The sequence below is a fragment of the Trachurus trachurus genome (genome assembly GCF_905171665.1).
Source record: "Trachurus trachurus genome assembly, chromosome: 13".
NCBI classification, from domain to species: Eukaryota; Metazoa; Chordata; class Actinopteri; order Carangiformes; family Carangidae; genus Trachurus; species Trachurus trachurus.
Window position 1 is genome coordinate 31,150,523 of NC_139892.1, and position 14,103 is coordinate 31,164,625.

At 43.2% G+C, this 14,103-nt stretch overlaps 2 protein-coding genes across 2 annotated transcripts; one reads left to right on the forward strand and one right to left on the reverse strand.

Annotated features, from left to right (window-relative positions):
• Positions 1-219: 219 nt before the first annotated feature.
• Positions 220-3,884, forward strand: olfcu1 (olfactory receptor C family, u1; the record flags this gene model as incomplete). The annotated part of the gene is made up of 10 exons (XM_083985090.1): positions 220-540; positions 683-835; positions 929-1,129; positions 1,238-1,831; positions 1,956-2,086; positions 2,243-2,339; positions 2,541-2,664; positions 2,775-3,247; positions 3,345-3,425; positions 3,528-3,884. The coding sequence occupies exons 1-10, from the start codon at positions 238-240 to the stop codon at positions 3,882-3,884; spliced, it is 2,514 nt and encodes an 837-aa protein (XP_083841216.1). The 5' UTR covers positions 220-237.
• A 1,448-nt stretch (positions 3,885-5,332) lies between these two features.
• On the reverse strand, positions 5,333-12,274 carry LOC310996345 (extracellular calcium-sensing receptor-like; the record flags this gene model as incomplete). Its single annotated transcript, XM_083985721.1, has 9 exons — positions 5,333-6,225; positions 6,348-6,471; positions 7,170-7,394; positions 7,481-8,014; positions 8,312-8,503; positions 8,849-8,935; positions 9,024-9,312; positions 9,658-9,773; positions 12,143-12,274. 9 exons carry the CDS (start codon positions 12,272-12,274, stop codon positions 5,333-5,335), a joined length of 2,592 nt encoding a protein of 863 aa, XP_083841847.1.
• Between the last annotated feature and the right edge of the window lie 1,829 nt (positions 12,275-14,103).

A 14,103-nucleotide genomic window follows, 5' to 3' on the forward strand; every position in this document is an offset into this window, starting at 1 on the left:
TCTGCATTATATAGCCCCAAAGCCACTACACAGCTACTCCAGCAAACCCCAGCTCACATCTTGCAGCGGGTGAGTGTGAGGAAATAATTTTCTCTTGCCGTGGTTAGTTGTCACTGTTTACATGTTCTGATTTATGCTATTTTATGATGTTGTGTTTTCTGAGTCATAATGAATTGCAAAAACTGAACTGAGCTGTATTTAATTCTCTGCAGCTTTGACCACAGAGCTTTCCGCTGGATGATGACTATGGTGTTTGCAGTGGAAGAAATTAATCATAATTCAAACCTGTTACCAGGTATTAAACTTGGCTACCGGATCATGGACAGCTGTGACCATGTCCATACCAGCATGCAAGCTCTTTTTTCTTTAATCAACCTCTCCAAAGCTGTAACAAAACAAACTGAAAACAGGTTTAATATAACACCTGAGGCTTTCCTCTCATGCCTTACTGGTTCTCCTTTGACTGCTGTGATTGGCCTTGCATCCTCTTCCCCTACAAGAGCTGTAGCTCACACTCTTGGCCCTTTCAGCATCCCACTGGTAAGACAGGACTGCAGAGGCAGGATTGTACACAGTACTTTATTTTAACTGTCCTGAGCAGCAACATTTGAAAATGGGCAATAATATTTTTTCTGTCTTTTGTTTTATCCAGTCAAGGTAAAGTAACTTTATCTCCCTCTAGGTGAGTTATTTTGCCACTTGTACCTGTCTGACTGACAAACATGTTTACCCATCATTCTTGCGGACCGTTCCGAGTGATCTCTTTCAAGTTAGAGGCCTTGTCCAGCTGGTTACCTTCTTAGACTGGCTGTGGGTGGGAACAATAGGGACCACGGTGAGATGGAAGGTTTTTTTTCTTTATACTCCAACATTAGAGTCAAACACACCAATGTGATTTAAACTTTTTTTTCCTTCTATAATATTCCAGGATGACTACAGCCAGTATGGCATCCAAGCTTTTTCTAATCAGTTTAGACAGCAAGGGGGGTGTGTGGCATTTCACCTGACTATCCCCAAATCACCCACTGCAGCTCAGATACAAGAAATGGCGGACAGGCTGCAGAGTTCAACTGCACAGGTCGTGGTGGTCTTTGCCACTGAGGGACAACTCTTGAAATTTCTCTTAGAGGTAATCACTCTACATATCAGTTGATGTCATTGTGCAGTGTTTTACCTGATAATTAGGACTGTCAAAAAAACTGTTGATCATCACATTTTGCAATGTCTGCCTCTCCAGCTGGCTCAGAGAAATGTGACAGGGATCCAGTGGGTCGCTAGTGAAGCCTGGGTGACTGCCAGCCTGCTGACCTCACCCAGCTTCCACTCTATCTTAGAGGGCACGTTGGGTTTCTCCTTCCCTGGAGTCAAAATCCCCGGCCTGAAGGAGTTTCTGCTGAATGTCCGTCCCTCCCCTGAACCAGGAATGCAATTTTTTAACATGTTCTGGGAAGAGCTGTTTGACTGTAAGCTGAATTTTGTAAGAGACAAGTCGAAAGAGAATAAAGCACATACTGTGGATAACCTGATGGGATCTGATGGGTTTGGTTACAAACCAAACTCTCAAAATAGGTCTGGGTCCTTCACTGGGTCTAAAGCAAGACAAAAAAGCACATTTAAAGGACCTGACAATGAAAAGCGTGTATGTACAGGTTCAGAGGATCTGAGGCACACTGACAGCAGTTACACTGATGTATCTCAGGTCCGGATATCCTACAATGTCTACAAAGCTGTGTATGCCATCGCCCATGCGCTGCACAAGTTGCTGAACTGTGATTCGGCAGAATTTAACATGGGAATATGTGAGAAACATAAATCATTTACATCTGTGCAGGTAAAGGAGGTAAACACAACAAAACACATAAATCAATATTTGTGAGATGATTTAATTTGAAGTTTATGTGTGATTCTTTTCACTCGTTGTTCTCTACTCTTTGTTTTTTCTCTCTCTCACTCAGTTGCTGGATCATCTGAGAACAGTTAATTTCACCAACCATTTTGGAGAGAAGGTATATTTTGACTCCAACGGAGAGCCGGTCCCTCTTTACGACATCATTAACTGGCAGAAGGACAACAAGGGTGAAATTAGGTAGAGCAATTTACTTGAACACAACTGTCAGTTACAGTAACTGTGATTAAGATGCTATATTTATGTTTTTTGTGGCTAGGTTAGCAATCATGTAAGTTGAGAAACTGTTATATGCTGGTAAATTGTTTGGTGTGACTGCATTTATACTGTTTTTAGATTTATAAAAGTGGGAAGCTATGATGGTTCAGCTCCAATGGGACAACAGTTGCAGATGGAACAGAGCTCCATTGTGTGGACCAAAGGAAAGTCACAGGTGGGTCATATGTCCCCTAACAGTTTCACAAACACAGACATAAAATGATTTAAGCTTCTTTATGTGATTCAAAAATGAACTTATCTACATGATCAAAAATGTGGCCCTTTTTCTTTTAGAGAAATTACTTTGTTTCAGAGAGTGTTGTACAGAAAGAGATCCAACTTTGTTATTCCAAGCCATTATCTGGTCTTTGTTCAGGTTCCTGTATCTCAGTGTAGTGCTCCATGCCCCTCTGGCAGCAGACAGGCCAGACGTCCAAGAGAGCCTCACTGCTGCTTTGACTGTTTGCCCTGTGCTGATGGAGAAATAAGCAACCAGACAGGTAGGTTCACATATTCTATAACTTCTGCAAGAAACAAAGGGCCATTACGGCTGTAGAATTACAACTGTGTGGGCTTACACACTATATTTCTGCTGTATGTGTCCCTAAAGGTTCCACTGAGTGCACAAAATGTCCCGAGTTTTACTGGTCAGACAAAGAGAAGGTGAAATGCATCGCTGGGGTTGAGGAATTCCTCTCTTTCTCTGACACCATGGGCATCATCCTGGTCATTCTCACCTTGCTGGGTGTCGTCCTGACAACCATTATCACCGGTGTCTTTCATCGTTTCCGCTCTACACCCATCGTCAAGGCTAACAACTCAGAAATAAGTTTCTTACTTCTCCTGTCCCTCAAGCTTTGCTTTTTGTGTTCCCTGGTGTTCATTGGCCGACCGTCAGTGTGGACATGCAGGCTCCGCCAGGCAGCATTTGGAATCAGCTTTGTCCTCTGTCTGTCCTGCCTCCTTGTTAAGACTATTGTAGTTCTCTTGGCCTTCCAGGCAAATGTACCTGGTCCCAGGGCTCTGAAACTGTTTGGGCCATCTGAACAGAGGACTCTCATCCTCTGCACTACAGCTCCTCAGGTTGGAGGGTTTAATTAATTTTTTCTTCAGGTGGTGACCATTTAAGAGTTTTATGTATATTCTTTAAAATTTACTTTTTTCTTATGTTGCCCACAAGGTTTGTCTCTGTGCAGGCTGGCTCTTGGGGGCACCTCCTTTGCCATTCAGGAACCCAACCTATCAGGCTACAACTGGAAAAGTAAGTACAGATTGTGATGTCACAGCCATTTTTTGAAAATGCCAAACAAAAAAAAGAAGAAAGAGGTTATGCATTGATTGATCTGTTGTTGGACTTGATCAGATTGTTGTGGAGTGTAAAGAGCCATGGCCTCCTGGATTTTATCTGGTCCTTGGGTACATCGGTCTCCTGGCCTTCCTCTGCCTCCTCCTGGCATTCCTTGGACGCAAGCTACCTGATACCTTCAATGAGGCGAAACTCATCACTTTCAGTATGTTGATCTTCTGGGCTGTGTGGATCTCTTTCATCCCAGCTTATGTTAGCTCTCCTGGGAAGTTTACTGTGGCTGTGGAAATATTTGCTATATTAGCCTCCAGTTTTGGACTGTTAGTGTGTATTTTTGTGCCGAAATGTTACATTATTTTACTGCGGCCTGAGAGAAACGTTAAGAAAGGGATGACTGGAAAATATCCCAGATGAACCTCACACAAAGCAAAGACAATTTGAAATCATGAAAATAACTTTTTACAGTACTTAAGTTGAAGTTTGAATATTTTAATGTGAAACTAAATAAAATGCCATATGAAATGTATTTGAGTGTTTTGACATTAAACATGCTTGGGCCTGACAGCAAATTTGTTTTTATGAAGGCAAGTGGCAGGAGCTGTGCTTTGTGACACAATAGCAAGGGTTGGTACAGCTGGTGATGCAGAGTGAAAGCAGAGTGAGGGTCATACAGTATGTTCAGCCCCTGAAATGAATACAGAAACGTATGACACAACAATTTAGTTTAAGAGTACACACGGTTCATTTGCTATATTCATTTGAGGGTCTCATTTAACACATGAGGGCATGACCTCAAGATGAAGGTAATAACCTGACCAAGGGTGAAATTAGTTCAACCTTAGCATTCTGAGGACTTTTCTTCCAATCCAACAAACAAAAACAAAAACTTCAACGTCTAAGGCTTTTAATAGTCTCAAAGAAGAATGCCTTGGAGTTGATTGTGATTTTTAGTACATATTTGTCCTTCCCGAAACAGCACCTCACACAAGCACATCTGGAGTCCAGGAAGCACTCCACCAACATGTTTTGAATAAGGACTGAATTTGATTTTTTTTTATAATTTATTTTTTTTATAATCAACTACTGTATAATAACAGCCCTAGACATTGGAATTTCCCAAACCTATCAATACATCATAATGGAGAACACATGTACCTCATTAAAACTCGTGTAATAGGTATTTCACAGCTGTACTGATCAGCACACAGTGTGATCTGATTTTGATGCAGCTTTCCATGGAGTTTTTCCTCAGTCGATGTGAGGGTCTAAGGACAGAGGATGTTGTTACGATGCCATGTAAAGCCCTTTGAGACAAACTGTTTGTAAAAACCGGCTATACAAATAAAATTGCCTTGCCTTGCCTTGCCTTATTTTTTTTTAAATTCTATATTCCCATGTCATGCCCCCCTGATCCTTCCTCCTTGTGTATTTTGAACTCAGGTTACAGTCTAACAGTTTTGTTTATTAATTTATGGAAATCTGTATGACAATTAAGTAATTACTGAAAATCAGCACGCATATTCATCATTAGTTCCCTAAGGCCTGACCATGTTAAAACACATAAGCACACCATATTTTGTGTCCTTTGGGACAATTTAAACCCAAAAATGAACCAAAACCAAAATATAATCATATTATTTTCCTTGTACATCGTGCATTTGCAAGGCTGACCTATCAGTAACAATAAGTGTCACTGCCAATTCACCAATGTGAAATACATCAACATTTGAGTGGATTACCATTACATAACATTGAGTACACTTTTCAAACATTAGATTACAGGACATAGGCACTTGATAAATGTAAGGCAAAGCATACATTGCTTACACACTACTACATCTGTTACAACTATATCAGTTCTTTTATTTTCCCATTAGATGCTGTTTTGTATTCTTTTCTGGCTTCAGTAAAATAATGTAACACTTTGGGGCAAACAGGCAGAACAACAAGCCAAAGCTGGAAGCAAGAATAGCAAATGACTCTACTGCATCTGCATAATTTCCCGGGGCGCTGATGTAAGCAGGGATGAATGCCAGCCACACAGCACAGAAGATCAGCATGCTAAAAGTGATAAACTTGGCCTCATTGAAGTTTCCTGGCAACTTGCGAGCTAGAAAAGCCAGTACAAAGCACAGACAGGCCTGAAGACCAATATATCCCAGAACACACCAAAATGCCAGGCTGGAGCCCACGCTGCACTCCAGTATGATCTTTGAGCGCTGGTATTGTGTATTTCGTGATGGATAAGGGGGGGCATCAATGAGCCAGGCAGCACAGATGACCACCTGAACCAGAGTGCAGCTGAAAATGATGCCCCGCTGCTGCTTGATTCCAAGCCATTTCATGATATTGTCACCTGGCCTGGTGGCAGTGAAAGCAGCCAACACCACCAGAGTCTTCCCCAGGATGCAGGAGATACAAAGTGAAAATGTGATGCTGAAGGCAGTGTGGCGCAGCATACAGGACCAAGATGTTGGCTTTCCAATGAAAATCAGACAACACAGGAAGCACAGAGTCAGTGCCAACAGGATGAAGAAGCTGAGCTCAGAGTTATTCACACGGACGATGGCCGTATTTCTGTGATAGAAGAAGACTGCAAAGACAGCTAAAGTGAGGCAGGCACCCAGCACAGATATCACTGTCAGGACTATACCCAAGGTGTCAAAGGTCAAGTACTCCACTTTCTTGGGGATGCAGGCTGTTCTGTTCTCGTTTGACCAGAAATCCTTGGGACAAAATGTGCACTCTATTGAGTCTAAAGTGAAGAGGGTCAAGAAAAGTTTACAAATTTAAAAATATTACTATTCAAATATTACCTGATTGTAACAGACTATTAGATTGTATTGTTGTAATTTGTATTGTTGGGTTTACACATACTTGTCTTATTGCTAATTTTGCCACTGTCACATGGTACACAGTCAAAGCAGCAGACAGGCTCCCCACGACGGACAGCCTTCCGGGTCCCTGGAAGACAGCTGGCACTGCATACAGACACCGGCACCTATAGGGAGCACAGAGGTGGTTCACATTCATTTCACACTCATTTCTAAAGTCTGAAATTAGTGCGCTGAGGCTCTTTACCATATAGGCCCTTACAGTAAGTTACTTAAAAGCAAAATGCAAAGTTGGAAAATGCATAGTAAAATGCAGAAACACTAAAAGTTTTATTAAAAATAAGGTATCATCTATTACGTATTGCATCATATATTGTATTGTTTGAGTGAAATGTGAGAACTGCACTGTTTAACACCACTATAAATCAAATGTTTTTTTATGTAACACTGATTGAGCATAGTTATTTTACTGATAATGATATGCTTGTTATAATAAAAAAGAAAATCATTAGTCACAAATGTGTTTCTTCAGCAAAAGTTGGATTAGGTATATTTTTGTACACTAAACACTCAGTTATTGTATAAGAATGTGTAGAGCTATACATTGTGTTTGACGGTAGGTGTATGAGCACTATATAGGATGCACTTAGCATCATACAGAAACAATTCCTCTACAGGGAATACAGTGGTAGGGATCAAATCACCTGGTATGTCATACTTTTTGGCAGGCTTCTATCTCTATTGTTGACTGTATGAATGCAATGTCAAATCCAGCTCATCCTGCCCACCTGACTTACCTCCACCTCAACCTACAGAACTTCAACAGTTGGCATCTGATGAAGGTAAAAAGGTGTGAGCAGCTTGCCTCACTCTGATGCCCCGCCCACATTATCCTGTCCTCCTGGATCACCAGCTCCTCGCCGACAGGCTTGGTACCATCAAACAACCCAACGTTGACAAATTCAATGTTGCCGCCCGTGCCTCTCTGCCAGTTGATGATATCATAATAGGGTATGGATTCACCCTTAAGATCAAAGTCCACCTCCTCTCCATCAATGTTAAATGTCACTTCCTGGAGGTAGTGTTGGAGCTTGAAAACCAACAGATAATAATAACCACTATAGAATTCCTCAAACAAAGCTTTCAGTGTGTTACTGTTGCATAAAAAATGTATACCTGCCAGGGGTGTATGTTGTTGCTTTGAGCACATGTGTTGTTTTGGAAAGGCCCACTGCCTGATTGACAGAGAAGGAGGTTGTGCAGGGAATGAGCTACCGCATATACAGCCTTATAGACATTATAGGCCACTCTAGGGCTGGAGGTATTCATATAGGCTGCATGCTGTTCCAAGAGGGACTCCTGCCCTGAGCAGGGCGGCAGCTCAGAGCTAGAGGATGGAGAGGGACTGCAACCATACAGAGCCTCCCACAGCTCTTGCACCAGAGGATTATCGGGATACCTCTTAGGGTTTACTGTCTGCAGGTAGTCACTGAGTTCAGAGATATGACCTTTTCTGATGCCAAACCCAATGGTGCCCCCCAGGTATGGGTAATACTCGCTCCCTGTAAAGACAGATGATGTGACCCAGGCCTCACTGGCCACCCATTGGATTCCAGTAATGTTCTGCATCATGTAGTCTCTCAAGAAAGGAGTCATCTCCCCCTCAGCTGAAAATACCACCACCACTTTTGCAGAAGAGCTACGCATTACCTTCACAGATGAGGAGGAGGGGAGGGAATTACAATCAGGGGAGACAGCAAAAAGAAAAAGTATAAAACTATGCAACAGTAAGGAAGCCTCAGAGGTAAATAATGCGAAATAATTAAGTTCTTATAGGCATGACTTTGACATTTTATGAAGTAGTGAAACTCAAAGTAATTCTGAAATAGATACTTTATAGCAGTATCAGTGCTACCTTCTCTTGTTTTACTTTTACTTACATTACTATTAAAGGGTCTCAAAGTGAAATAAAAACTAATGTTAAAAAAGTTAATTCAACATAATTACCTGCATGATCTCCAGTGCCCTCTTTCGGTTGTAGAGCAGAGGAATCATTTCTTGATAGGCCACACACACTTTAGTACTCTGCAATTCTCTTATTAAACCTTGCACAGCAAAGCGGCCGTATTCATGGTCACCTCGCACCAGCCCCACCCAGGTCCAGTTAAAACGCACTAACATCTGTGCAATGGCCTTCACCTGGGTTCAACAGAAAAACACAGTTACATAGCACAGACCCAAAAATATTGTGTTCAAGTATTTGTTCAACACTTGATTCTGTACAGTCCTGCAAGGTTACATGAACAGATAGCCTACTCATATTACTTTTTTTATTATTATAAATTCATCTGTCATTGCTTTTAGGACTGCTGTGGTGATTAGCTGTTTATTTAGCATGGATAGGGGAGACCACATTCTCCCTTATGTAGTAGTAGTGGTAGTTACTGTAAGATAAACAAAGCAATGCTCTCAGTAAAATGTAATATTTAATAGACTACACTTACACAGGTTATTAAGTCCTTCTAAATCTGAGATCAAGTTTACCTGATAGTCATCATTAGGGATTAATCTGAAGAAGGTGGGATATTTTCTTCTGTCAGTCAAACATGCACATGAAGAAAAGTAGCTGATCTGTGTAACACACAGCACAGAGCACAATTGCAGCAATCACAGAGTAACATGTTTTCTGGTGATTACAGACAAAAAGAGTCACTGTTACCATTGGGATTCTGAATGGCTGTAGGATTCTGGACACCACTATAGACTGAGCAGATCCAGACTCCCCGATCACAGCGAGGAGTGGAGAGGCACCACTGCACATGGGAGAGTCATCCTCACTCAGCCCATTCAACACAGCCAGAGCAGCCCTCTGTCCAGTCAGGGGATATGCACATGAATCAAAGATTTTGTACCCAAGGGTGTAATTGGGCAATAACTCTGGGCTATGGTTTACCTCCTCCACTGCCAGCCTCATAGTCTGAACCCAGCGGAAAGCCCTGGGATCAAATCTGTTGCCCAGTAGAGACAGATACACATGCCACACACACATTAAACACAACAAGAGCAACACGAGTGAAGAAAAGGTAAAACAGAAAGAGATGATGATTTAAGTTTTCGCATTTATCTTGGTATTTGTGTGGTGTTTTTTTCCCCTCTTGGTCCATATTTGTTTTATCCTAAACCAGATCAGGACAACACTAAATGTTTCTTATCATGTTAAACACATCCTGTATATTCCATTCTATGGAAGACGTTTTTTGTATGTCTCTGCCATGGATGTAAATATAATTCAACAAGAAATAATAAATTGAATACTTCTGCTGTGACTTTCAGTCCACATTAGGTAAACTCACCCATTGCACTTCACTGGTGGAGGTCTGTACGTACAGTTGAGGTCTGGCATCTCCTGGTTATAGTGAAGGGGAAAGATCCCCCCAATAACATAGTCACCGTTGACCACAAAGCTGGGCTGAAAGTTGTTTTGAAGAGTGCACAATTTGTCTGCCAATGGGACTGGAGTGTCGATGCTAGAAATTTGGGTATAAGTCAAAGGGAAGATACTGACAGAGTAAAGCAAGGTAAATAAGAAAAGCGGAGTCATAATGTTACACATTCCAGAGAGAGAGAGAGAGAGAGAGAGAGAGAGAATAATGAGGCGAGTTATATACACTACTCGATCTACATATTCTTGCATCTTATTAATGACAGTGTCCCTGGATTGGACATCAGCAGCCCCACCTAAATTTTCTGAAATAGTTTGATGCAAATTGAGTAAAAAGAGAACATGATGTAACAGTGTTAAAATGTGTCTGGGACAGTCAATAGCAAACTGCAGAAAAAAATGTTGTCATGTTGTGATATACATAAAACTGCATTGAAATCACACGCACGCACGCACGCACACACACACACACACACACACACACACACACACACACACAGTACACACGGAGCAACAGAGAGAGGTAGGTGGGAGGGGCAAGGGCTTTCCGGAGGACACCAAAAACAACACACATCCATACAGAAAAATGACATGTGTGTGTGGAAAACCGAGTGAATACGAGTAGGCTATGGACGACTGCAGTCGATGTCTGACAGGCGCGGACAGAGAAGAAGAAGTACGCTCCCTGTGCGACCAGCCAAGCGCCTCACTCCCGCGGTCCGAGCTGTCCCTCTTTTCCCTCTCTAGTTCGTCACTTGCCACCTCTGTTTAAATCCTACCTCGCAGATAGATCCTTCTGTATGCAATTAGGGCAGTTTTCCTCCTCAGTGGCCCCTCTGACCTGCGGGGTCCCCCAGGGGTCAGTTCTAGGCCCGTTACTGTTTTCCCTCTATATGCTACCCCTGGGGTCGATATTTATGAAACATGGCATCCCTTTCCATTGCTTTGCTGACGACGTGCAGGTGTACCTACCAGTAAAGGCCCCCTCCAAGGAATCCCTCCATGCAGTGTTAAATTGCATGACGGACATTAAAACATGGATGGACCTTAACTTCTTAAAATTAAATGAAAACAAAACAGAGATTGTGCTATTTGGTCACCCTGACCTGGTCCAGATCCTTGCCAGCTCCCTTGGCCCACTAGCACCTTACATAGGTTCCCAGGCCAGAAACTCAATGTCACATTTAATTCTAGCCTGGTCCCATAGCTTCACCCCATACTGGATTTAAGGGCTTCAAACGGGTACCTGAAAGTGCTCAAATTCCACATTCCACAACAGATGTTTTGCAAGGCGTCAGACAAGACGACTGGTTTACAACCATAGATTTGAAAGACGCATTTTTACATGTTCCCATTGTCCCCCATCACAGACAGTTTCTCCGCTTTGCCTTCGAGGGGAGGGCCTACCAGTTCCACATGCTGCCATTTGGAATCTCACTGGCACTTAGGATATTCACAAGATTTGTGCCAGCAACACTGGCTCCGCTGCAGAGCAAAGGTATGGACATTTTCCCCTACCTCGACGATTGGTTAATTTGTTCCCAGTCGCAAGTAGATGTACTCAGAGATGTAGCGCTGCTATTGTCCCATATCACCAGGCTAGGGCTCACAGTGAACTACGCCAAGAGCTCCCTAGCACCCAGCCAGCAAACCATTTTTATTGGAATCCAGCTGGACTCCAAACTGATGAGGGCAACCCGTCTCAACGTCGAATCGAATTATCCAGCGCACAGGTCACTTCAGGAGAGGCACAAGATGCTCAGGGTTACCGCCAGTTGCCTGAGGTGTCTACACCCATGGAGGTTGCATTCACGGCTGATCCAGGGGGTTCTTTTAGGGTCCATAACTTGTCACAGACAAGTTGTAACAACAGACACATCCCTGGCTGGGTGGGGCGCTGTGTGGCAGTGCAGGACTGCCCGAGGCTTGTGGGACCCCCAACAACAGCACATAAATGCATTGGAGCTGCGTGACATCCTTCTCACCCTCAAACATTTCCTCCTAGTTCTGGCAGGGAGGAACGTCCTTGTAAGGACAGATAATACATCTGTGGTTTACCAGATACATTCACAGCTGGGGGACGGGATATGGCAGCTTCTGATGGGCCTGAACCATTGTTAGGAGCATGTGATCCTGCAGTTGTACGTTCCACTAATGTGCTTTATGCTAACAGGTAGAAGCTTTTTGTGCAGTGGTGCTAAGCACGTACTCAGGAGCCGACTCGCTGCTCAATACCTGTCATCCTTATGTGACAGTTGAGGTTCCTGTCACTATGCCTCCAATTGATCATGTGCCCTGGCTACTTGGCCAAGGGGATGTCCCTTTGGGTGACTGGCAAGCGCCCATGACTCTCTCCCGGGAGGTGTGGGTTCAATCCCCGCCTGGGCCCTCTTTACCTTGCCACACTTAGTTTTCTGCAGTCCTGTCTTGGTGAGGGCCTTGCGGCTTCCACCATCAAGGTGTATATTGCTGCCATATCTGCCTTGCACGGCAGAGTAGACAGGGTAACAGTTGGGTCCCATTACCATTGCCCTCTTGAGACATCTCTGGTGCTGAGGACATTGTGCCAGCCTCTGTTCAAATCACTGGGGGGTTCTGAAGTGAAGTGGTTGTCGGTAAAAACAGTGTTTCTTTTGGCGATGGCATCTGCTTAATGTGTGGGTGAGTTACACGCGTTGTCTATTAGCCGGGAGTGCCTGCACTGGAGTCCCGATGGTACTGGCATGATCTTGTGGCCTAATTATGGAGGTTATTTTCTATCATAAATCAAGAGCATATTATGTTGATTTGAGAGCATTACTTTTTGATTTGACGTTCAGAAAACTCTGCTCTCATATTCAAATTTACTCTGCTCGCGCTCAAACTATGTGCTCGATGTTTAAACCTGTGCTCTCGGATTCAAAGTTGCCCTGCTCGTGCTCAAACTTTGCTTTCGCATTCAAGTTTGCCCTGCTCGTGCTCAAACTGTGTGCTCGCACTTGGTCACAGCTGCCTGCGCAGAGTGTTTCCTCTTGCGCGGAGGAAAGTCCTGCTCTCGGATCTCTGCTCTGCTCACGGAGTTTCTGTCAACTGTCAACCAATAGAAAACCGGCTACTGTTGACCAATCAGATCATCCCTACTTCTATGCTTCTTTGTGGGTGCGTTCACTGTAATTCAAGGAGCGTCACATACGGGCGGGCACTCTTTCTACCGGGTTTATCTATTTCCGCCCCACAGGCTGTTAAATGTGGCGGCTCCCTTTATGTTTTGACAACTTTTGGAATAAAATATCAGTTAATTAATACACGAGCGCCCGTGCTTTTCATTACAATAGGTAGCTATATAAACATAAACTAGCAGTAGTAGCGGATGGGTGCCTTATGTATGTTCTTTTTTTTCTATCCACGTTCATCGGTATATATGTTTTATAGTCTAAATGCCAAGAGTCACTTGTAAGTGCTGTGATGGTACAGTGGTTAAGGCAGATGACAGTAGCACTTTTTGTTGATCATGGGACCGCTGGTTCGAATCCCGGCCCTGCCGGCACCCTCATGTTATGCTATTTGATTTTTATGATTTTTTTTTTTCATTGAAACGCTTAACAAGAGATGGTGGGTTACCATGCGTGATTAAAAACATGATGAAATGAAAATTAAAAAAATATGCCATGATGATAATAATTTTGGTGCGTGACACCCGGGGGTCAAAGCCAGGGGGCGCACTACTTTGGATCAGTGCTTTCCCAAGAAGAAAGAGACTGAGTGAGCGGGGAGACAGTCACCATGGCCGACCGAAGTACTCAAGTAAGTTTATTGTTTCATGTTGCCCTAACCCACCATCTCTTGTTAAGGGTTTCAATGAAAAAAAAAAAATCTTAAAAATCAAATAGCATAACATGAGGGTGCCGGCAGGGCCGGGATTCGAACCAGCGGTCCCATGATCAACAAAAAGAGCTACTGTCATCTGCCTTAACCACTGTACCATCATAGCACTTACAAGTGACTCTTGGCATTTAGACTATAAAACATATATACCGATGAACGTGGATAAAAAAAAAAAACATACATAAGGCACCCATCCGCTACTACTGCTAGTTTATGTTTATATAGCTACCTATTGTAATGAAAAGCACGGGCGCTTGTGTATTAATTAACTGATATTTTATTCCAAAAGTTGTCAAAACATAAAGGGAGCCGCCACATTTAACAGCCTGTGGGGCGGAAATAGATAAACCCGGTAGAAAGAGTGCCCGCCCGTATGTGACGCTCCTTGAATTACAGTGAACGCACCCACAAAGAAGCATAGAAGTAGGGATGATCTGATTGGTCAACAGTAGCCGGTCTTCTATTGGTTGACAGTTGACAGAAACTCCGTGAG